The 26,089-nt window shown below is 44.6% G+C and overlaps 1 protein-coding gene across 4 annotated transcripts in view; it reads left to right on the forward strand.

The window, feature by feature from the left end:
* Positions 1-26,089, forward strand: part of KCNH8 (potassium voltage-gated channel subfamily H member 8) — a 780,884-nt gene that overhangs the window by 372,025 nt on the left and 382,770 nt on the right. For all 4 annotated transcript variants that reach the window (XM_077491398.1, XM_077491400.1, XM_077491399.1 and 1 more), the window contains exon 2: positions 11,911-12,144. In XM_077491398.1, the coding sequence (XP_077347524.1) occupies positions 11,911-12,144 (234 nt within the window). The remainder of the gene's footprint in view (positions 1-11,910; positions 12,145-26,089) is intronic.

Here is a 26,089-nt window from a genome sequence, read left to right on the forward strand (position 1 = left end):
GACTGGGGAGGCAGGGGTAATTGGGGGGTGATCGGGGGGTAAAGGGGGGGTGTGAGTGTGCCTGGCATGTTCTACTGTGTAGTGTAGTGCTTGTGCAACTCACCGATGCTCTCTCCTCGGTGCCGGAACGAAAAATACCGACACGGAGGAGAGAATACATCACTTCCTCTCCTGTGTTTACATTACAGGAGAGGAAGTGATGTCACCGGACATTTTCATTCGTCGGGAGCGATCGCGAGGGGGTGGCCATGAATGAATGGCCGTCCCCTCGTCCGGGATCGCTCCCGAACGAATACCGACCGCCGCAGGCACTGGGCGGCAGGCAAGGACGTACATGTAAGCCCTTATGCCTGCCCGTGCCATTCTGTCGACGTACATCGTCGTGCGGCGGTCGGCAAGTGGTTAATAAATACCTTGGAGTATCTACTTTCCAAAAAGAGGGGGGTATTTGTACTGTCCTGGCATTTCGGGACCGGAAATTAGATAGTTTAAAATAGTTACGTATCACCACAGAGTGGTACTGTGGATACAATATAAAATAAAACATGCCACGTCTCGATATTTGAAATTATTAGGGAAAATGATTTTTGTTGAAAATGATGGCCTTTGTAGGCATAACACACAAGTTTTAGAAAGTTTAACAAAATTTATTTACAAAGTAAAAATACTAGAAGCAAAAAACATATAGAGATTTGCATAAAACACTAATTGCTTCAGAGCATAGAGATTACACTGTCAATGTAGTCAACTTGGATCATGTATCAATCAAAAACTCAAATAATTATACTTGGATCTAACAAGTGATAATTTTACATAAAAGAAACAATATACAGACAGTGTATTGTAGATGACTCAACTCAAATTGCCCTACATGTTACGCGTTATACACACGCTTCATCAGGAGCTTTTGGCGTTTTATTCCCTCTTAAGGGTAAGATAAACGTAGGTTCGAGCGGGGAATGGTGATTTAAACCTTGGTATACAGCCAAGGGCAGGAAAGATTGAGGGAACTTCTTTGCCCTAATTAGGGTGTGATCTAGTAATATGTAAGCTGAAGTGGTCCCTCGCTCGATGACGCGGTGCTGTCATCAAGCGGGGGAACGTGAGGAATCTTCTATCTCAAAGACCACGGTGGTCATTAACCAGCAAAAGACATTAATTCTTCCTATTTTGGGAATGTCCTGGGACTGACTTTACCTTTAGCTGAATACTCCTGGATAACCCTGGTTAAACCTAAAAGCAGTGACCACTTCAACTTACTTATTACTAGATCACACCCCAATTAGGGCAAAGAAGCTCCCTCAATCTTTCCTGCCCTCTCCCTGGAGTTTTAGAAAGGATCCACTTCTTCCTAAAGCTTTGTATGGTACAAAAGCATTGGACAGAGCCAATTGGAATAAGTATACATACTTTTTTTTGTACCAGCGTTTGGCCTCATGGGCAATTAAGTACAGCCCCATCATCTGGTCGTTGAAGTCCACCCCTCTCATTTTACAGTTGTAGTCGTGGACACAGAGTGGCTTCTCAACACCAGCTGCCATTGTAATTTGGACTGCCATATCTGCATGAAGGGAAGGCAGAATGAAAACGTTCCGTTTGTCCTTCCACCTCACTGCAAGCAATTTATTTCACCTAAAGTAAGCTCTCTCCCCCTGACTAAGCAAGACATTTATAAGCCATTGTGGAAAGCCACAATGATTCGATTGCATGGTGCCACGTGTGCCAATTCTTAATTGAAAGAGGTGTCTAAAAAGAGGCACGCTTGTGTAAAAATGATCCATGTATAAATGGTACCCCTTTTGGAAAAAGGGTGACACCAAGTCCCAAACAATCTTACCACTGCTCCCTATGTAGGCTGGGCAATTGGGGGTGGGGGCTCCACACTGCTATCTTTTGCCTCGTAAACCAGGAAACTACATGTATAGCCTGTTGGCATATTACAGAGCTTATACATTTTGACCCCATATCTGGCACGCTTGCTGGGGGGAAACTGTTTTAAAACAAGGCGGCCAGAAAAATTAGTCAGGGACTCCTCAATGCAGACATCTTGTTTGGGGATATACAAGGCTGAAAATGTTTGGTTGAAGTGATTTACGAGGGGCTGAATTTTATGGAGTTGATCATATTCAGTGTCACCCTGAGGATGATAGAGTTCATTGTCGTTGAAGTGTATAAACCGCAATATTTTCTTGTATCTAGTCCTGGCCATGGCAGCAGAGAACACAAGCATGTGGCGGATTGGGTCAGTGGAACAATATGACCACAGATCACTCTTTTTTAGTATTGCCCTTGATGAGGGATAGGCCTTTGACATTTTGGCCAATACATTTATAGGTACCTAGTGTGGCTCACAGGTAAAAAAACACCTGGTTGTCAAAGAGTGTGTGAACTGCTACAAAAAATGTAACTGCTAGTGCTAGTAGAGATCAGGCCTGACTCTGCTAATGCTGTGGTTTTGTGTACTGTGTATTGGAAGTGACAGTAATCTACTGATCCTACACTTGCTTGAGGGGCCGGAGGGGCTCAACGCAGGTGCTGGCAGGTGTTGGGGCTGACCCTGATAACGTTGCATGTCTTGGAACACTATACTGTTGGAGACACTAGTGTAGTTCTGATCAGATCAAAGATATTGATCCGTTCAGACACTATTCTAGTAATGGAGGTGTATAGTGTGTGTGTGTGTGTGTGTGTGTGTGTGTGTGTGTGTGTGTGTGTGTGTGTGTGTGTGTGTGTGTGTGTGTTAATGTTACTGGCAATCAAAGGGTTAAAATCTGATGCTATCTTGACTCTAACTGATGCTGATGCTGAGGCTAACTGATGTCACCCATGGCACTAATACAGTGATTAGAAAAAAGATCTGTACACTGTACTAATGACACTGTGACAGAGAGTGAAAGAGTTAACGGGGGGGGCAATCGGGGAGTAAAACTTTATTAGGGAATATGTGGTGGGACCCTGATGCTATATAAGACTGACACTGACACTAACTAGCTAACTAGCATCATTTGTGACATTAATACAGTGATTAGAAAAAAATATGTACTAAGGACACTGTGGCAGGGAGTAAAAGGGTTATCTAGGAGTGATCAGGGGGTAAATCTTTATTAGAAAATATATGGGGGGTACCCTGAACCTATCTGGGACTGATGCTAACTGCTGCTAACTTTCACTGATGCTAACTGGCGTCACCATTGACGCCAATACAGTGACCAGTAAAAAATATGTACACTGTACTTGATGACACTGTGACAGGGAGTGAAAGAGTTAAATGGGGGGGCAATTAGGGGTTAAATATGTGCCTATGTGTACTGGTGTCAGTGCAGTGCTTGTGTACTCATGGTAGATGCCTCTCACGCTGGAACTGAAAATGACTCCAGGAGGGGAGATTGCATAATTTCCTGTGCCTGTGTTTTTCCATTACACAAGCACAGGATGTTTTGCCATTGGTCAGAATCAATCAGCAGGTCCAGACTACAAATCATTGGCCTGGACCTGATGACTGATTGGTTCTGAATCAAATCTGATTGCCACGGGGATGGTGGGTGCATGTGCCCCCTAGCCGTAGGTCTGATTCACATACCGGTACGTGATTTTGCATAGCCGAGCCACCCTGCTGCAGTAAATGTACGTGGGTGATCTGAAAGTGGTTAAATAAGATTTACTAACGTTTACACATTGGAAAGAAACAGCTGTGAATACATTACAAAGGGTGGACAGTCATCATCTCAAGTCCCTGGATGGGATACCAGTTGGGTAGTTCCTGAGAATATGCAGGAACTGCGCCAGTTTGGAAGTTTTTAAAGAGAAGGCCAAACTAATGTTTAAGAGGTTTAGAAAAAGGGGTACTCCAACAAGCAGATGAAAAGGGCCCGGAAGAGAAGTCTAGTAATAGAGTAGAACTATTAGAAGGAAAAGGCAGAGATAAGAAAAAAAAACATTGTATAAAGAACCAGTGAGATTTGTTACTGAGTATGGGACACAGTGAAAAACCATTAAAGAGGTGATTGTCTAAACACTGGCATGTATTTATAAGGTGCCATATACTAGCTAATATATTTGACCCCTGCTCAAAATGACTGCTCGAAGGGCTCAGAATTTAGGGGACTTTATCTTTTCTTAATTTAAATGTTTTATTTTGGAAGAAAGCAAGAAATATATTTTTACAAAAATCATACTTGACAAGGTGTTAGTATCTATCTACTAAACGGTTATACATTAGGTTCAATTTTCCCCAAAGCATAAAAACTCAATGCATCAAGAACAACTATATCGCTTTAGTCATACATTCAGAAACACAATCCCATGTCTGGGAGCCTTAAAGTGCCCCGGGCTCGGGGGGGGGGGGGGGGTGGCTCTTTATGATGTCAATCCGTCTCTTCCCTCCTATTTTAATCAAAAAGAAAAGACAAAACCATCCCAAAATCTAGAAAGCATAACACAAAAAAACAAGAAACCCAAAAAAAAATCTCCTCCCTCCCTCATGTGCCTTTTTCTCTTGGCCACTAAATTTTTGAACAAATCTCCGGACCTCTCTCCATAAACCCTCTATTCTGGAACAAGACCAGAAGATATGCAGCAATGTCCCACATGCCTCCACACAGCGCCAACAGCTATCTGATATTTCCGGATAGCATCTTTTAGAAAAGCCAGGGTGCGGTACCACTGAAACAGAATTTTAAAATTAGTTTCTTGCCTTTTTGTACAGATTGAAGATTCAAACATGGTATATACTATATTAGTTCATTGCTTCTCCAAGAAGACTCGGTCCAAGTCCATCTCCCACCTCCTAAAAAATGGTAGTCGAAAGTCCTCCAGGGGTGCGGCCAACAATGCATACATCTTTGAAAGAGTTTGAGGAAGTGGGCCATTCCCGTTACAATATTTCTAAAATGATTTTAGATTACGTTCATAACTACTTAAGGAAGTTAAAGTGTTAAGAAAATGCCTCAGCTGCACCGCTCGCCAGAAATCTAATTAATATGGTAGGGGACTGTCTAATTAGTTATGAATACATAAGGAAGCCAAAGAGGATGTGGTTAACTTCTTATCCAAGAAGTAATAGTATGCTTCCTTGTGGGCACTACCATATTTTCCCATTTGATAATAGATTGGAGGTATTCACGGATGCAGATGGAATTTGTAAATATCAGATTAAATTACTTATAAATTGTTCAACACTGAGAATGGTTTATTGCCTGGAGTGTCCTTGCAATAAAGTCCATATTGGTAAGACCAACTGACAGTGAGGGTCCACATCAATGAACACTTCTGTGATACCAAAGAAAGACAGTCCCCTTGCACACCATTTTGCAGCTTTTCATGAGGGTAACGTGAGGGTTAGGTGGAGGCCTTGAAAGTTAAAAGTATTTATGTATTGCGTCTGTCAGCAAGGTGTGGATAATTCACAGTTTTACTAAGAAACTAAAAAGAATGGATTTATAGATTGAACACCCTTGTTCCTAGGGGGTTAAATGTGAAACTTCCAGGTCATTTTGGATAAATAGACTCACTATATTCCCACAGTGAGTTAATGTTATGAAATAAATAATTGTTGCTGTATATTCAAATCTATTTGGATTTAGTATTGTATATGTCTGGTTGAATAGTGCAAATAAATATTACTTTTGTCAAAAATCTCTTTCTCTATGTATGTCATACTTCTGTTATTGTGTAAATACCATATTAAATACTACATATTTCATACACATAGGGAGGGTAGGAAAGAATATTTTTCAGTCAAATAATGACACATGGCAGCAGCTTCTTTTAAAGATTTAGGGGCATACCATTATGCAAATTTCTTATGGAAGAAATACCAGTGAAGGAAAGTGCCCCCTACGTCCTGATAGAACCAGATACACCTCATTGCTGAAACGCATTGGCATTGTCATGATGTTCTGACATCACCAGGGTTACGCCACCCATGTCTTGAGCCTATATCTTCCAACAGATAACCCTGGTAACAGGGCTGTCTTATCCCCAAGTGCAACCAAAGCATTTGACAGTGTAGAAGGGCCTTATTTATGGTGAAGTTTTGGCAAGGTTTGGTGATTCAGGGTATAATTTTATAAGATGGACACAAATGATTTACTCAGCTCCAATGGTGTGATTGAGAATAAATGTAGCTCATGTCTCATTTGTTGCTCACCCTTGCATTAGAACCATTGGTGGCCTTACTCAGAGAGTCATCTGAAATTCATGGTTTCTGAAGGGGCCCATGGAAGACAACATTTCTCTTTATGCAGACACAACTTTACTGAATTTAGGAGATAGGACTGAATCCTTGAAAGCCACCATGTCTCATATAGAACACATTTTCAGGGTTCACCATCAACTGAAGCATATCAGTGCTCTTGCCCCTAGACATTATTACTCAGCCAGTACAAGCCTGCACCCTACAATTTTAAATTGCTCAGTCCTTCAAATACCTAGGAGTCTTGGTCACTCTAAACCCTCAAGAATACTTGGAGTTTAATCTTCAACCATACTGCAATTGTTTAAACAGAAATGTACTAGTTGGTGTAAACTACCTCTATCTGTGTTGCGGTCAAATTAGTAAAAATGGTATGGGCACCCCAATTGCTTTATATATTGCATAATTCTTCCATATGGATATCTCAAGAATGGTTAAATAGACACACAGTTTAGGCAGTCCATCTGGAAACAACAAGCAGCTAGAATTAGCTACAGTACTTTACAATATGTTAAGGACCAAGGGATTTGGCAGTCCCAAACCCTTGAATTTTCGTTCTAGATGCTCAACTCCAGCAAAAAACAGGATGGCATATGGAAGATAGCTTGGATCCTATAGGGGAGATTTACTAAACACTGGTGCACACAGAATGCAGTACAGCTGTGCATATTAACCAATCAGCTTCTAGATTTTATTGTCAAAGCTTAGTTGAGCAAGCTGAAGTTAGAGGCTGATTGGTTACTATGCACAGTTACACCACATTTTGTGTGCACCAGTTTTAGTAAAAATCTCCCCTTATATGTAGAATGCTGGAAATATATCTCCCAAATGTGCCATGTTGTTGTCCCATGGTGGGAGATTTACTAAAACTGGAGAGTGAAAAATCTGATGGAGCTCTGCATAGAAACCAATCCAATTTCCGGTTTTCTTTTCAAGGCTTAACTGAACAAGCTGAAGTAAGAAACTGATTGGCTACCATGTGCAGCTATACCAAATTCTGAGTGTTCCAGTTTTAGTAAATCTACCCCATGGCATCTTTGCTAAAAATAATTTGACAGTCATTAAGCATGAGCATGAAGGTATCCAGATTTCTTGAATGCAGTGAATGCAGCTTTTTGAGATAGGAAGCTGTCAGGTTGATGGGAAGCATTTGAAGGTGGCATAGTATAATTGGAAGCAGGGCCTTTTTTCACTACCATTGTTCCTTCAGCCCCAATACCCAAAAGGTCAGTAGGTCATTAGATCGTTGGAGAATTTTCTGTAGTAAGGTTTCGTAATTTAGTCAGAGGAGAGCTTGAGGTGGAAAGTTGTATCCCTAGATATTTAAAAGTCAATTTAGGTGCCCGAAAGAAACCAGAAGATGCAGAAATTGAGTTTCTCAGATGTCCTGATATAGCAATTGCTAGCATTTTTGAGATGATGACCCCTTTCCCACTGGGTCATTTTGCAGGCTTCTGCTGTCTCTCCAATGTGAGAGCCCCAAGGGCTTTCACACTGGAGCAGTGCTCTAGAAGGATGGTAAAAAAGTCCTGCTAGCAGCATCTTTGGAGCGGTGAAGGAGCAGTGTATACACCACTCCTTCACCGCTCCTGTCTATTGAAATCAATGGGGCAGTGCAGCTATACCACCAGCAAAGCACTGCTGCAGCAGCGCTTTGCGGTGGTTTTAACCCTTTCACGGCCACTAGTGGGGGAGTGAAACCCCCCGCTAGCGGTCTAATACTGCCGCTAAAACGACGGTAAATCGGCGCAAAAAATATCGCTGTTTTACCTTTGATGCCACTCCCGCCCCAGTGTGAAAGGGAGCAGTAGATCCCTGTCATGTCACTAGGTAGAACAGGGAAATGCCTTGTTTACATAGGCATCTCCCCATTCTGCCGCTCTGTGACTCATTCGCGGGACACCAGAGAAAAGCGAGTTTGCGGGACCTGCGGGCAAGGTCACGTGCTTGCAGACATTGCCCATGATTTAACGGGGACATACCTGTACGCCCATTTGCCCAGCCGTGCCATTGTGCCGATGTACATTGTCGTGCACTGGTCGGCATGTGGTTAAAACACAGCATAGTGTTTGTACTTTACGTTTGCTCTCCTATTTTTCTCCCAGTGTTATTTTATTGCTCTGCTAAGCACAGTGGCTTAGTGGTACCTTACAGCATTAGGCTCCTTGACACAAATCCTGGCAAAGGACACTATCTGCTTGGAATTTGCATGTTCTCCTTGTGCTAGCATGTGTTTCCTTCCACACCTCGCAGATATGCTGCTAAGTTAATTGGCTTCTGTCTAAATTGGCTCTAGTTTGTACTGTATGTGTGTATGTTTATGCATGTGAGGTGAGGATTTTAGATTTTAACCTCCTTGAAGGCAGGAACTGATGTAAATATGCAGTATGTAATGTGCCACATAAAGTGACTCCCATTAAAAACTTGTTGCCCTTAGTGCCTTCATCAAGCCTTATGTAAACGTAGCTCTATATTAATTAGGGAATAATTACATGCATATATGAATGTGGCTTGGTATCAGGCTCTTTCTTGCAATCTTGAGTGCAATCAGCACTCAGAATGGAAACATGAGCAAGTTGATGAAAGGAAAGGGTAGGCTGACAGAAAGATGAGCTCATCAATCTGCTGTTTATCCTTTCACTGTTCAGTCTCAGAGTGGGGTGAGGAAACCTGTGTTACCTAACATATCAAAGAAAAATAGGGTCTCTTGCCCTGCCAGAAAGGACTGTGCTCTCTGGTAGAGCTGTGTAAATGTGGGTAACGAATAAACAGAAATACAATGACATTGCCAAGTAAAATAGCTCCCTTGTAAAATACATCTGAGTATTAACTGTTTGCCTGGTGTTCAGCTTTAACCACACACATCACTTTTTAAAAGATATCTTCACCTTTTATGAAAAAAGGTAAAAAAAATAAAAATAAAAAAAAAGGTACAATGTGCACTTATTTACACTGGAGCCTGTAAAGAATTGCACCCGCAATCAGCAGATCGCAGGTGCAATGCCCAGATCCTGCAGAATTTCAGTACACTGTATGCCCTTACCTCCAATACAGGCTGGCAGGAAGAATCAATTAACTATGAAGACGCTCACTAGCACCCTAGCAGTTCATTGAGAACTACAAGTTGCCAACAGTACTTGTAGTTCATTCATTCATACGGTATAACTCTGTGAATGAAAGATGTGGCCATGTGGGTGCAGACCAGCATGGTTGCACTATTTTTTTAATTGTGACAACGGGTGCATGGATAAGATCCCCTGCTGGCTGTCAGAGGTAGGGGGAGATCAGGGGGAAAGGAGGCAAGATCTGGAACATGTTACATGTCCCACCCTAAATACAATTAGAACAGGTAACATGGTCCAACGGTGAACTTAGCCTTTCAATAGCTAACATTTCCTTTGGGTACCTTTGGCCTTTCTATAGATAAATGTTTAACACTTTTTTAAGTTGTACATATAAAACAAAAGCTATAATAAGTGATACAACTCCATTAGAAGGGGACACAACATTGAATACAAGTCTTTGAGATCCAATGTAAATACAGAAGGAGGAGGTAGGGATTTTCTTGAAGTACTCTTATCGTGTTGGTACTTTTAGGATGGTTGTCTAGCCCCAAGAGTTAAGAATTAAAAATAATTGCTTCTGTGAAATGGTAGACAAAAGCATTTAACAAATGTTTTCATTTATGGGGACAAAGGGCTACTCCATGCAGTGAAAATTAAGATTTCAATGGTGACATCGTGGGTGGGAGGAGACAGCCCCACCTTTAGTCAGCATAAATAGTGGTAGCTCCAGAGGGTACCTTTGAGCAAGAAAGAAAGGGGACTATTGTGGTACCAATGTATAGTAAGTCAAATTTGAAAGATATTAAAATACAAATAAATATTTATTAAAGAAATAGTAACAATAACATAAATTTGAAGAAAACAATCACAAGAAAAACCACATAGTAGAAACACTACATATTAAATACATAAAGTTCAGAGATTACAATATTGTCAAGTACCCCTCGAGTAAATCAGGGGCCGTTGGATAGAGGGTTTGGACGTATTCCTCGACCGGTTTCGCAACAACAAAGCCGCTTTCTCAAGAGGCGTCACCCATAAAATCTATCAAAATATAACAATTATTTATTATAGAGAATTCATATATAAAATTGAATATATAGAAGAAAAATATAGCATTGTCACTAAAAAACATAAGAGTCATAGACTACATAATTTAGGGCACCTCAGCAAATGCCTCCTCTGCCTTTTGGGATTACTTTTCTATGTGGGTGAGTCATTTGATTTTTTCTATAATACTCCAGTGTTACTATTATGTAGTCTATGTTTCTTATGTTTTTTAGTGACAATGCTATATTTTTCTTCTATATATTCAATTTTATATATGGATTCTCTATAATAAATAATTGTTATATTTTGATAGATAATAAATAATAAATATTTATTTGTATTGTAATATCTTTCAAATTTGACTTACTCAAAGGTACCCTCTGGAGCTAACACTATTTGAGCTTTTTGTTTCCTTATCCAAACCTCTATGGGATGATGGTACCCTCTCCAATAATAATTCATTTACAAGGCGACATCAAATTTAATCAGCATAAACTGAAATGTGTAAAAGGAAATGCTGACTACTAGAATGGGAGATTGCAAAATGGCTTTCCAGAGTCATGGTCATCTGGATTAAAGCCCAACTATGGATAGACTGTAAAAGGGTTAATGCCTCTATTGATTTCTGCATCCCCATCAGGTAGACTTCTCCTCACTTTCTGTCAGGAAATCCAACAGAGTAGGGAAGGATTAGAAATCCCCAATAGGGTCATAGATAGAAATAACAAAATAAATATTCCACACTCTATCAAAAATGAAAAGGTTGGATGAAGCAGGGCGTTAAAGTGGAAGTTTGCTCTTCTAAATTGTATGGCTCTGATCAGCACCCTGAGCAGCTTGTTTGGTAAATTGTTTTTTGTGTATTTAGAAATATGATTGTATTATTTGATAAATAAACAGAAAAACTTTTTTTGTGCTCAGTGTGATTATTCTATACCCAGAGCTGCACCTGTTTCACATCCAAATACAAAGATGTACAAAAAAACATATATACATAGAACAGGTGCGCTAATGAAATGTGCAGTTTCCTGGGTTCACCCACACCAGCATGAATAATGGTGTAGGAAACACTCCAAACAATCCCATGCCCCCCACCACAAATGAGCCTCTTACTGGATTCTATGGATCTCCAATGACAGAGATCTTATCAAATCAGTTGGTTGGCAGTGCACTTTGTATGTAATCCATTTTGTACTTTTGGACTGTTCACACTTATTTGTTTTTTAGCATGTATTTTATTATTTATTTGGTAGAGTATCTGTTCTATGTGTATATATTATATGACAAATACCCTAAAATCCTTAGGGTTACTTAAAGCTGGTATGCAGTTCTGAGGCTATCCTTTAATTAAATACAGCAGACTGCAAGATACTGTTTTCACACTTCAGCCTGTGTCCTTACTGTGTCTCTAGAGAATATTATTATAAACTAGTAATTGTATTAATGTCTTTGCTTAAGAGATAGCATATTGATGCATCCATAAACATTTCTAGATAGGGGAATTGTGTTTCCACCATAACAAATATGACATACAAAATGTGTTTTTTGATACATATTATATATATATATTATATATTTTTTCATTTTGCATTTGTTTTACAGACAGTAACTTCATTCTTGCAAATGCTCAGGTGGCTAAGGGATTCCCTATAGTTTACTGTTCAGATGGCTTCTGTGAACTTGCTGGGTTTGCACGAACGGAAGTCATGCAGAAGAGTTGCAGCTGTAAATTTTTATATGGTGCTGAAACAAATGAACAGACAACACTTGAAATTGAAATGTCACTAGAGGAAAAGAGTGAATTCAAGGGAGAAATCATGTTTTACAAGAAGAATGGTAAGTGTTTTTTTTCTCTTTAAGGTTCTCCTGTATTGTTTTTATTGTTAAGTGCCTTGGAGGTTTGAGAAATGCCATTTCAGCAGAGGCAGAAGAGAAGCTCTTCTGCCTCTACACTTTCTGTTGTTATTCCCAGTCATAATTTAGCTTTAAAAACCAAATGAGTAGAAAGGTCAGTGTTGATATATGCAGCCTAATAAATAGGCTGGTGGTAAACATTTATTTACCTGTAAATGTAACCTTTAATATTTATTAGGTCACACTTACGAATATTGTATGTTACATTAAGATAAGAGCAGAAACCTGAAAAGTAAATGTGTGTATAGCATTACATCAAGAATGTTTTATTGCAAGAACCATGCATTCCTCTGCTACTGATAACAATGATGTAATTTAAGGGTTAACAGTTAATATATGTAAATCTTCAGCTATACTTATATTAAGCAGTCTTCCTGTTAGTCTGGAATAAAGTAATACCATTTAGTAGTAATCGCTTTAAAGTCAAAGTGCCAAGTATATCTTAATCGTATTCTTTATTCTACCATACTAAATTTGACAGAGAGTACAAAGAAATTAAAGGCGAGCCTCACAGCTTATGGTTAAATGTGTAGTTGAAATAGATACAGTATAATATATTTACTGCTTCACCTGCCAAAGGATTTTCACCTATGTTTAACAGTGGCATACCTACAACTGACTCCCGATATGAATCAATTTTTTTAACACCCATCTAAACAATAATGAACAGTAGAGAAATGCAGTTGGTGAACATTGTATCCCCTTGCATTGGTGGTAAATAAGAAATCCTTTACTGGTCAGTAGGGATGAGCTGAACACCCCCCGGTTTGGTTCGCACCAGAACTTTCGAACGGACCGAAAATTCGTATGAACTTTAGAACCCCATTGAAGTCTATGGGACTCGAACGTTCAAATTAAAAAGTGCTAATTTTAATGGCTAATATGCAAGATACTGTCCTAAAAAGGGTTTGGGGACCTGGCTCCTGCCCCAGGGGACTAGGGTCAATGCCTAAAATGTTTTCAAAAATGTCCGTTTTGGCGGGAGCATTGATTTTAATGACGATTAAAGTGAAAAAAAGTGAAATATTCCTTTAAATATCGTGCCTGGGGGGTGTCTATAGTATGCCTGTGAAGTGCCACGTGTTTCCCGCGTTTATAACAGTCCCTGCACAAAATGACATTTAACGGAAAAAAGTCATTTCAAACTGCTTGCGTTTTTGATGTAATATCTGGTTCCGGTAATATGGATGAAAATCATTGAGAAAAATGGCATGGGTAGCCCCCCTTGCCCCTTTGGGTCTTGTATGGATATTAAGGGGAACCCCGTACCCATATTAAAAAAAGGAAAGACGTGGGGCCCCCAGGCCCTATATACTCAGAATAGCAATATACAGGAGGTGCAAACAAGACAGGGACTGTGTAGATTTGTTGTGTTAAGTAGAATCTGTTTGTAATTTTGAACTGGTACATTTTTAAAGTGTAGCTCCAGTCAAAAAATAAATTTTTAAGCTTTTTGGAAAACATAGGGAAGGGTTATCACCCCTGTATAATTTGTTTTGCTGTCCTTCTTTTTTCATCTCACTTCCTGTTGTCTCCTTCCGTTTGCAAGTAGGAGACGTTTGTAAGTGGATGTTTGAAAGTAGGGGCCTGCACTATATGCTCTGCAGAAATGGCGGAACAGGGTGTTGGTGTTGCCACAACATTGTAAGCCCTCAAAGTGACTCTTGGTGGGTGCTGGAGCGCCCTGCTGTGAATGATTATATCAAGAATTGTAATTACATGCCATTGTTGAACAGTGGTAGAAAAATTGGGCCTTTGGTGGTTGTGGTGCTGGTGCCACAACACTATAATTACTCTGGGTGGGCACAGGAACGGGCCCTGCTGTGAAATATTATATCAAGAATTGTAATTACATGCCCCTGTTAAACAGGGGCTGAAAAATTGGGCTGCTGGCACTGGTGCTGGTGCCACGACACTGCAACCTCTCCCATATACTCTAGTTGTGGTGCAGGAATGAGCCCTGCTGCAAAGCATTGCATCAACAATTGTAATTAAACGCCCCTGTTAAACAGGGGCTGAAAAATTGGGCTGGTGGCATCACCCAGAACCAAAAATGTTCCTCCAGGGGGGCGTGGTCTCGGCATGGAGGAGTGAGGACGCTCGATCAGGGAGCTCCCGGTCCGTGACCCCTCCATAGCCTCGTGTAACAGTCTGGCCGCACATTTCGGCATCCCCAGCAGCACAGTACGCCGCCAGCGATCCACCGCACCGGCGGAGATACACCGAACGGCGGTATGGACAAGTTCCTGGTGCCGCTCCAGCCGCCGGCCTCCACGCCTGATCCGGCCAAGATGGCGCCCGCGGCCTCCGGCGCGTCCAGCCCAGCACTGCACAGGGAAGGTGAGAGGGAGACACAACACTCCCACGACTTACCTCCATTCTCCCCACCTAGCGACCTGTCTCCCTGCCTCCCCCGCTCACTGTCCATGGCCTCCCTGGGCAGCTTGGAGCACAGCGGCCTGCAGCCGTGGCCCTCCTGCGGACCGCAGTTCTCCCAGGGGCCACCCCTTAGAGATTCCCTCACCCTGGCGACAAGCAGCCAGCCTGCGTCTGCCGCAGCTTCACAGGGGGGAGCACAGGTTTATTATCCACCCACCTTTCTGGGGGACAGTACAGTGTGGTCCCTGCTCCAAAATCTTCCAACAAAAGAAGATTTTAGCTGCATGGCAGCCAGGATTGAGACGACTCTAAGGACTGAAATAGCAAGTGTTAAGCGAGAAGTGGCAGCCACAATCACCCGAGTCGCAACCTTGGAAAATGATGTGACCTCAGTGACCACAGATCTAACAGGTTTGAAGGGCACACAAGACACCCTGACCGACAGAGTCGCACAGTTGCATCTGCTAGTTGACGACCTTGAAAATCGCAATCGCAGGCGTAATATCAGGATCCGGGACTTGCCTGAAGCGACTGGTCCCTCTGACCTTAAAGCAACAGTCACGGCCATCTTTAACGCTTGCTTAGATCGCCCTGCTGACACACAGATTACTATTGACAGAGTCCACAGGACAATGGGACCCAGGGGCCCCACGGAGGGCAGGTCACGTGACGTCCTGTGCTGCCTCCATAGCTATTCGGTGAAGGAAGATATCCTACAGGCGGCGTGGCACAAAGGCAGCGTAGATTTTGACGGAGCGCAGGTTACTTTACTACCAGATGTCTCCCGGAGGACCCTACAGATGAGACGCTGCATGCGGCCCCTCCTGGAGAAATTGAATGAACGGAGGATACCCTACAAGTGGGGTCACCCATTCCACCTCATAGTTCGCAAGAATGGCAGGCCTGTTACACTACGTCACCCCTCTGAAGTTCCATCGTTCTTGGATACGCTGGGTCTCCCACCGATTGCTGTTCCTGATTGGCTGGCGTTTGTTGTCCCGCAAAGCTCTCCAGCAGACGAACCCGACCCTCAGGCCAGGCCGCAGAGATCAAGAAGAAACCGCCGACCACCTCGCCGGAGAGCGCAAGCACCTCAGGACCATGAACCATGAGAGTGAGTAGCGCTTTCCCTCCCAGTTTGATGTTTGGAGAACATGTGGGGGGTTTTTTTTTTTTCTCCCCCCCCCCCTTTTTTTTTTTTTATTATTCCCCTCTTTTTGTGCTTTGTGCCTTTAATTGAGAGCTAACCGGTCCAGTCCTTGCCGGAGCTCCCCATGGTTGGCCCCGGTAGGGGAGGGGAGGTGGAACGTAGGGGTCCCCGATCAGCCTGGCGACTAGCCACGGGTGTAGCCTGGAACCGGCTGCCCATGCCTAAGACCTTTATGCAGTACTGTTCCTGGGCCCTTTCGGACACCATCAATGGATTGTCAACCTTTGTTGGAACATTGCCCGTATTGACTGAACATCTTTGGGCTACCCCCCACACCCCCTCCCCCCCCTACTTTTTCCTTTGCCGTCTGATGGACTGGACGAAATAGACTGGTCGTCCCCCTGGGTTCCTTGGAAGGAGGCAGTCTAACACCCGAGACAGTTGTGGGGCCTGGTCGCCTGGCTGTGCAGGGGCACCCCCCCCCTTGTTTTTTATTTTATTTTACTTCTTATTTTTATTTTTATTTTATTTTTTTGCCCCCCCTCGCCGGAGGGTGGGAAGGGGATTTGGGGGAGGGGGCGGGAACCTGAGTGATAATGGGACTGGTATGCAATGTACTGTTTATTGTATTTGGATGCTCTTACTTTTTCTCCCTCTGTTCTCCATGATTTTCCGCAGACTGTTGTGAAGATATGTTAATATCCGTTATTTTTGTTAAATGCTGTTGTGTTGCCGTTAGGTTGATGACGTTATCTCCTGCAGGCCTCTTTGGGGCTGCAGGGACCAAGGGCTACAGGGGGGGTACTGCGCTGGGGGTTCCTCCCTCCGCTGTGCCTTACCCCTACCCCCAATAGGCCTTTCTGCCTTAACCGGCAGGCTTTCTCCGTTAGGAGCTTTAGAATTTCCCCGTTCTTCCCTTACCTCCACCCCTATCCCTTCCCTCTCCTAGCCAGATCTACTCCTTGTCTCCCCCTGTCCGTCTGCATGTCCTGCCACTCCTTTAACCTTTGCACCTCCCCCTACTCTCAGACCCTGGTGGTGGGCCCAAGACCGGTTCAGCGGCTGCCATGGCTGTGAAACTGGTCTCCTGGAATATTAAGGGGTTAAACATACCAGAAAAACGGTCCAGCTGCCTTGCGGAGCTGTGGCGGTTGAGGCCTCAGGTGGCTTTTTTACAAGAGACCCACTTCAGGTCTGACCAAATACCGCGGCTGTACAGTAAACATTTCCCTATAGCATACCATAGCACCTCTTCTATATCAAAATCGAAGGGAGTGTGTATCCTCCTAGCTAAAAACTTGCCTTGGAAGTTGTTGGATATCCAGACCGATAGTGAAGGGAGGTACCTCTTCCTCAAGGGTACACTGAACTCGCAAACCTTCACGCTTGCCAACCTCTACATGCCAAATGTCGGCCAGCTGCCTGCTCTGGAAGCGTGCCTATCTGCCCTGGCTGCGTTCTCAGAGGGTACCTTAATTGTCGGAGGTGACTTTAACCTTACCTTAGACCCCCACAGAGACTCGTCGACGGGTACCTCTGCCCTGTCTATGCGTACCCACTCCCAAATAAAGGATCTCATTCACTCTTACCGTTTGATGGACGTTTGGCGCACTCTCCACCCGCAGGAAAGGGACTACTCTTTTTATTCTGCTGTTCATGGCTCTTATTCACGCATAGACCTGTTCTTGGTAGCCCATGGCGCCCTGCCACTAGTCTCTGATGCTCAGATTGGGCACATTGCTTTATCCGATCATGCACCGGTTCTCTTAACACTGAAGCTTCAACCAGAATCGCGGGGCCAGTCGTGGTGGCGACTGAATGAGTCGCTCCTGAAGGACACAGACACCCACTCGGACGTGCTCCGAGAATTACAGGGCTTCTTTGAGAACAATCAAGACTCCGTCCCTAACCCTCTTACGGTCTGGGCAGCCCATAAATGTTATATTAGGGGCATTCTTATTAAGCATGGGCACAGGCTTAAGGTTGCCAGAGCTAAAGCTCTCTCTGATCTTATCTCTAGGCTACACGCGTGTGAGCAGCAGCACAAGTCACTGCCGACGGCCGCGCTAGATGCAGAAGTGAAAGACCTTCGGGAGCAAATTAGAGAATTCTCTCTCTTTCAAGCGAAAAATAGACTTATGTGGGTACGTAGAACGTACTATGAGTATGGGGACAAATGCAGTAGGTCCTTGGCCAACGCCCTACGAGCTCAACGGAATTCGTCTTTCATCCCGGCCATATCTTGTCCCACGGGCGCAAAAATTTATGACTCTAAGGCCATTGCGGAATGCTTCCGATCTTTTTATGAGGACCTGTACAACTTACACCCCCAGGCGTCAGCGAACGCCACACAGGCCCGATCCGCGGCTATAGACGCATATCTGACTTCGGCGAACCTACCCACCCTTGCACCGGAAGAGATGGAGACACTCTCGCAGCCGATATCACCGGAGGAACTGGCGGCCGCGCTGCGGGACTCTCCCAAGGGCAAGGCGCCTGGCCCGGATGGGTTCACAACCCCTTACTACAAGACTTTTCTCCCCTTGTTGTCTACACCCTTTGTCTCGGCCTTTAATGCCATATTGGAGGGCCGGCCTATCCCACCGGAGCTTTTGCAGGCCAGCATTTCAGTTATACCTAAGCCAGAGAAGGACACTCTTCTCTGTGCTAGTTACAGACCTATCTCCCTCCTGAATTGTGATCTGAAGTTGTTCACGAAGATTCTAGCGGAGAGACTGGCACCTATCCTTCAACGCCTGATACCGCTGGACCAGGTGGGGTTTATTCGTAATAGGGAGGCCAGGGATAACACCACCAGGACCGTGGACGTTGTAGAACGGGCCAGGCGCCTTAAAGTTCCACTTATGCTACTATCGGTTGACGCAGAAAAGGCGTTTGATAGGGTGAGCTGGCCCTTTTTGCTGGCCACCCTACAACGCCTGGGGGTCCCTCCCCCTATGATATCCTGGATAACGGCTTTATATTCCACTCCGACAGCAGTGGTCAGGATTAATGGGATTGCGTCATCTCGCTTCTCTATTAGCAATGGGACGAGGCAGGGATGTCCCTTGTCCCCCCTTCTCTTCATAATCTCCCTTGAGCCCCTACTCCAACACGTCAGGCTTAACGCTGATATCAAGGGGTTGGACACCCCGACATGTCACCATAAAGTCGCTGCCTTTGCTGACGACCTCCTCTTTTATATCTCGGAGCCACACACCACCTTACCGAATCTGCTTTCGGAGATAAGGAGGTATGGAACTCTCTCAGACTTCAAAATCAACTTGCAGAAGTCAGAGGCGCTTAACATTTCCATACCCCGCTCCGTTCAGACGTCTATAAGCAAAAACTTCCCCTTTCGTTGGGCATCTAATGCCATACAATACTTGGGAACTAAGATACCCCCAGACCCGCAGTTGGTTTTCCGGCTAAATTTCCAGCCCCTCCTGAAAACCATCACCTCGGACCTGGAGAGGTGGTCACGTTTGGCGACCTCCTGGTTCGGAAGGTGTAATGTGCTCAAAATGAATATAATGCCGCGGATCCTGTACCTTATGCAGGCCCTGCCAATACGAATCCCCCAGTCATTCTTCAAGACTCTACGATCCGTCTTTATCAGATACGTTTGGCAAGGCAAACCCCCAAGGCTCAGTCGAACCTTATTACTAAGACCGAAACACAGGGGAGGGATTGGACTCCCTGACCCAGCTTGGTACTATACAGCAGTCCATATGAACCGGACGGTTGACTGGTGTAGGCATTTGAAGGATAAACTGTGGGTTCGTCTTGAACGAGAGTCCATGCCCTCCCCGATTGAGGGTCTGCCCTGGGTTGGGCCTATCTCTTCGGGGGTGACGTTGGCACACCCCCTTGTTGAATCCACGCTACGAGAGGTGGCCAGATACTTTTCACTGGCGGGGGTGCCCAGCTTTCCCTCACCAATGACCCCAATTATTGGACACCCGCAATTTTCTCCGGGCACGGTCGACCGGTCCCTTCGCCTCATTCCGGACCAGGATCTGATCAGAGCTTCCCACTTTTTGGGCCCGAGGGCATGGAAGAGTGTCTTGACTATTTATGAGCAGTTGGGGCACACTGCCCTGGGCAGGTGGAAACTGACCCAGCTCTCTCACTTTCTGAAATCATTGCCCAACAGTGAAAGCTTTCGCAGACCGTTAACTCCATTCGAGGACCTGTGCTTGGGTGAGGGACCGATCCGTGGGTCTCTTTCCCAATCATATGGGATCTTAATGGACCTTCTATCCCGGGGAGACCCAACGTTTATAGGAAAATGGGAGAGGGACCTTGATGTCAGCTTTTCGACAGAACAAAAGGCTCGGGTCCTGCTGTTTGCACACAAGTCATCCCTATGCAGCAAGTACCAGGAAATCACATACAAGATCTTGACCCGTTGGTACAGGACTCCCACGGTCTTAGCAGCCATGTTCCCGGGGCATAGCCCTGGGTGTTGGAGATGCAGTGCACATGCAGGTACCCTGCTCCATATATTTTGGGAATGCCCGCAATTGTCCCATTTCTGGGGGCAAGTTCTCAAGATCATACTTGATCTCACAGCTGTTGATCTTCGGACTGACCCAGCGGCAATCTTTCTTAACCTGACCCCACTTTCTGGAAAGAGGTTTCGTAAGTCACTTTTAAAACACCTTTTGAACGCAGCCAGGGCATGCATACCTAGTATGTGGAAGCAGCAGGCCGCTCCGACGGTGTCTCAATGGTTTGCGAGAGTTTGCGACATCTATCGAATGGAACAGCTTACAGCGTCCTTGCATGATAGAGAGGAGGAACACACCGCTCGATGGATGCCTTGGAACCTGTTTAGGTATTCCGATGCATACAGAACTTACTTGTGATGCTTGACATGGGAATAGAGAGACGGTTCCGGTATGGGCTCACCACCGGGATCACCGCATTCTTTACCTCCCTCTGGGGACCGTTAGGGTCCACACCACCCCCCCTTATTCCCCTTCTACCTTTTAACCCATTTCCCCCCCCCCTCTTTTTCCCTCCTGTCCCTTAACCTTCCCACCACCCACCCCCCTTCCATTCCCTCTTCCACTCCCCACATTTCCGATAAAAATATCTAGTGATTGCGCGGGCCTTACCATGCTATTCACCCAGTTTTCTTTCTAAATACCGGCTGGCCGTGGGAGTGGCTCCGACTGGGCTTCCCACTATGTGAGTGACCCCAAACAATTAACAAAGACCCCTTGGGGTCGGCCTAGAAGGGAACACTCCACGTGCCGCATTACTATAAAAGGAAGTACCGAGCAAGAGACTCAAGGTACCCGGTAAGAGTTGGGGCCTTGGCTACTCTAGGTATGATACAGTTGTACTGTTATAAACTATCACATGCTCCCCACCATGTACTGACTGTATTATGTGTTGTATTGAGAAGACTGGGCGTCTATTGTTTCTTTTACAGTTTGCTTCTGTATTACCTGCAATCCATAAATAAAGAATTTAAAAAAAAAAAAAAAAAAAAAATGTTCCTCCAACATATCAGTGGAGGAGGAAGAGGATAGACAATAACAGAACAGGACAGTCACTCAGCATCAGCATAGGCAGTCTGTGATATTTCAAAAAAAAAAAATATTTGGTTACATCAGCTTCAGGTGCTTTGTAGCTGTGGGTGATCCAAGACTGATTCATCTTTATGAAGGTCAGTCGATCAACCGAGTCGGTGGACAGGCGCACCCTGTGATCGGTAACAAAGCCACCAGCAGCACTGAAGGTGCGTTCCGAAAGAACGCTGGATGCAGGACAGGCCAGTAGCTCAATTGCATACTGTGCAAGCTCTGGCCAGTGATCCATCCTCAAGACCCAGTAAGCCAGAGGATTTTCGGTGGGAAAGGTGTCCAAGTCTGACCTTGCCCCTAGGTATTCCTGCACCATGTAAATCAGGCGCTGGCAATGGTTGCTGGAACCGATCATACCTTGGGGCTGCGGACTAAGAAATTTTCTGAACGCGTCGGTCAGATGGCCACCTTCTCCACCACTCCTTCTGACCGATGCCTCAGCAACACGTTTTCCAGGACCAGGAGTCTGTAACCTCCCAGTCTCTGGGAACGTGTTGCACAGACCTTTCTGCACAGCCTCCCGGAGATGTCTCATCCTCTGCTCCCTCTGCGATGGCAAGATAAGGTCGGCAACCTTACCCTTGTACCGTGGATCAAGGAGACTGGCCTGCCAGTAATGGTCCCTCTCCTTGATCCAAAGAATACGAGGATCCTTCCGCAGGCTTTGCAGGATCAGGGAGGCCATGCGGCGTAGGTTAGCTGAGGCATTCGGTCCGGAGTCCTCTGGGTCACTAAGGACAACATGATCCGTAGTTACCTCCTCCCAGCCACGTACAAGTCCACGGGTTTCTTGGGACTGTAAATCATCCTTACAAGACTGCTGCTGCTGCTGCTGCTGATGCTGAGTGCCAGCCTCCACTTCCATGCTGACACAATCATCCTCCTCCTCCCCCTCCTCCTCGTCCTCTTCCTGTGTGATGGGTGGGACAGCAGGAACACTGTCTGGATAAAGGGGGCCTTGAGAGACAAGGAAGTCCTCCTCTTCCTGCCTCTGTTCTGCCTCAAGTGCCCTGTGCGAACGTGTCGACGTCACCCCAGTTGTGTTCGTTCGTTTTAGACCAGGAAGGACGGGTTGGTCTCTGCGTTGGCGTGTGTCCGGCCGGTGCACGCTTCTGTTTTGAGCCTGCTTTTAAAGTCTTTTATGTAAGTGTATACGTTCGTTACTTGCAAATTAAAATCATTGGTTTTACACTATCTGGAGCCTATGTTTTTCCCTATGTGATACCACGTTGAGTTGGGAGTGACATGTGGAGCAACAGCCATAGCCCTATTGTGTGAAAGATTTGGGATCGCCTGAGGGGGAACCGCTACCCGGATATCCTTTGATTGTTTTTGCCTGTGGTGACCCTCTGTAACGGGGGGTCGCTCGGATCTGGTAAGGAGCCAATTCATTCATTTGGTGATGGGAAAAGCACATTATACTCCTGAAGAAGATTATTAATTTGTGCACTTCCAATTCAGCTATTCATACGAAGTTTTTCTTCACTGGTGTTTATTTACCATATGGACACTTTACAGCAATAATTTTTCATATAATCATATGGACATTACATAGAGTTTTTCAAAATATTTTTCTTGGTAATTTATTTTATGCACCTTTTCAGTTTTAAGAAAACTTTCATTCTTTATTTTTAGGGGTATATACACAGAGATCTATACAATCTGTACTGTGTTTGGGTGACTCACATCATTGACACGCACTTGTGCCTTATCTTTGTATTTAATTTTACATATTTGTATATATAATAGTATGCACTATATTTTTTGAGGTGGCCTTAGAGACATTGAGACAATAAGGTTTATACTGTGGGTTTAGCACACACACATATTCCATTCACTTTGGGAATTTGAGGTTAGCGCAGTTCTCTTTTTTTCTAGCTTGTGGAACATGACTGCCAGATTTCTGTCCTTCTTGAGCATCCCCTCTCTCTGCGCTCACGCTACTGCCTTCCTCTAGCTGATTATCATCATCAAAGCCTACAAAACACTGGGCCTCATCCTGGAGCATGTACCCCTGTAACACTGTGCTCAAATAGTTCAGGGGACTCCTCAGGAGGACGTGGTGGGTCTAGGGAAAGAGTCACTGATGATGACATTGAGACGAGGGAAGACGATGCATTGGCAGCTGCTTTACAAGTACCCTGAGCCTGGGTGAGAGAGGATGAGGAGGATGAAGAGGGCTTGGTCATCCACTCTACCAAGTCTTCGGCATTATGCGGCTCAACATGTCCAGCTGCCGAAAAGAAGGACAAGCGTGTCCCATGGCCACGTGCTGATGATGACAATGCACCACGTCCACGACCAGCACTGTTGTCTCTAGACACAGAGCCTGCTTGCCCTCTTTTATCGGCTCACGCCTGTCTGTTGTTGGCCTTCCAGACATGGTAATGGCCTGAAGGGAGATGGGAAAACCAGCAATTGGGTAGTGTATATTGTGCTGGAGGCACACAACTCCCACTAACTCCTGCAGATGCCTTTATTATAGAACAGGAATTAAAGGGTAGATACTGGTGTATACTGTGCTGTGCTGGAGGCACACAACACCAACTAACTCCTGCAGATGACAGATGGCTCAATTAGAGAAGAGCTATATAGCTAGCTATATAGGTGGATATAATGGTGTATAGTGCGGTCAGGGCACGCAGACAACACGTACAATCTCCTACAACTGACTGCAAGCTCTATTACAGAAGAGCAATATAGCTAGCTATATAGGTGGATATAGTGGTGTATACTGCGGTCAGGGCACGCAGACAACACGCACAATCTCCTACAACTGACTGCAAGCTCTATTACAGAAGAGCAATATAGCTAGCTATATAGGTGGATATAATGGTGTATACTGCGGTCAGGGCACGCAGACAACACGCACAATCTCCTACAACTGACTGCAAGCTCTATTACAGAAGAGCAATATAGCTAGCTATATAGGTGGATATAATGGTGTATACTGCGATCAGGGCACGCAGACAACACCCACAAACTCCTGCAGATTGCTAAAAGCTCAATTACAGAAGAGCAAGAACGCAAAATCGGCCGATAACAAACGGTGTATACTGTGTTGAAGGTACACAGAGAACACCCACTAACTCCTATAGACGCCAACACACTACACAAGGCCGCCGCGCTGGCGGCCTTATATAGTGTGGGGTGTGTACTACACAGCCTGAGCTATGATTGGCCACAGGCATCCTGCCTGTGGCCAATCATGGCTCTCCTCGATGCCGGCGCTGTGATTGGCCAAGCATGCAGGGTCACAGTGCATGCTTGGCCAATCATGAGCCAGCAATGCACTGCGATGGTGCAGTGCATTGTGGGCCATGAGCGCCACACGAATTTGGCGCGAACGTGCGAACAGCCGATGTTCGAGTCAAACGTATGTTCGACTCGAACATGAAGCTTATCCCTACTGGTCAGTCAATAAATGCCCTTTACATTGGTAATCAATGAGAGAAGGACCCATTTGTATTGGTAGTCAGACACTACAAGGATGACTGGTGGTCAGTGGGGGGTGCCCTTTATATTTGTAGTCAGTGAGATGAATATTCCATTACAGATATCGAACAAGATTGTGGTTAATTACCTAGAAGAATAGATGAGATGCACTTCCTATATCATGCTGCCAACTCTTTGGAGTGATGTTGTCACTGGAACTTTACAGACACAGTCATGTGACAGATCAGTCCATCTGAGCATCTTGCATGCAAACAATATACAACATTTATTTTATCGTACATTGCAGAACACAGAGTGGCCTTATTATTGCTTATTATTGCTTACTCATAGGATTGCACACAACCAACAGGTGATTGGACACTGACAAAATAAAGGAAATCCTCCCCTATATAACCCCTTCAGAAGGTCATCAATTTTTTTGCCAGTGTCTGAAGGTGATGGTTACTGCTGTGAAATTCTCTTCATAATGGCAACAGATTCTCAAATGATTTTTTTAAGAAAAGGAGAATGTTTTTTTCTGAATCCATTCCTCCAGTTATTATTGCTCAGCTGAAAAGGGCCCAGATCCCACTCCAGATGAGTGGATGTGACACAGTGATTGCTTTTAATGCCTCAAGTTGGCGCTGGACCCTACGTGCATGGAACCCTGTGCAGTGATTCTGACAATGTGTTTTTTCAGTAAGGTGCTATACAGCTTAAGGGCAGTGGAACGCAGTCAAGGATTGAGTCCCTAAGAGCCCTCTAAGACACAGCCAACAATGGTTGGTGAAGATTGGACTCCTGGTGCAGAACATGTGTCCTGCAGCAGAAATCGTAAGTGTTGGTGTGTATTTTCCCAGTGTCAAATCACCTGTAGGTGGCACATAACCCTAGGAGTAAGGGATGTCCTGTGATATACTCCAAGAAAAATATTTCACAGATAAGTCAAAAATCCAGTTATTGCCTATGCATTGGGTGGATTGCTTCTACTTCCTTGCCTTTTACACACCACCGCTGTTCAGAACGTCCTGTTATTTACTCCTATCTATTTCTCTGCATTGATAGATAGGTAGCATCGCTATGTCATGGTTAAGCTCTGCAGCTTCTTTTGTCATAACTCTATCTACAGTCACCTTACTGCATTAAGGGGGTTAATAGCACCACTTTTGTCCAATGAGCAGTGTGGTACCAATGAAGTACTACACCTATCTCACAAAGAAGTAAAGTGATTATTCTAGCTATGCAATGTGGGGGAGAATGTTAAAGCCGATAAGTAGCTGACCAGATTTACCAAACTTTAATCAGA

Source organism: Lithobates pipiens, unplaced genomic scaffold (genome assembly GCF_037356315.1).
Source record: "Lithobates pipiens isolate NorthernLeopardFrog02 unplaced genomic scaffold, aLitPip1_a1.2 Scaffold_19, whole genome shotgun sequence".
In the NCBI taxonomy this organism is placed as follows: Eukaryota; Metazoa; Chordata; class Amphibia; order Anura; family Ranidae; genus Lithobates; species Lithobates pipiens.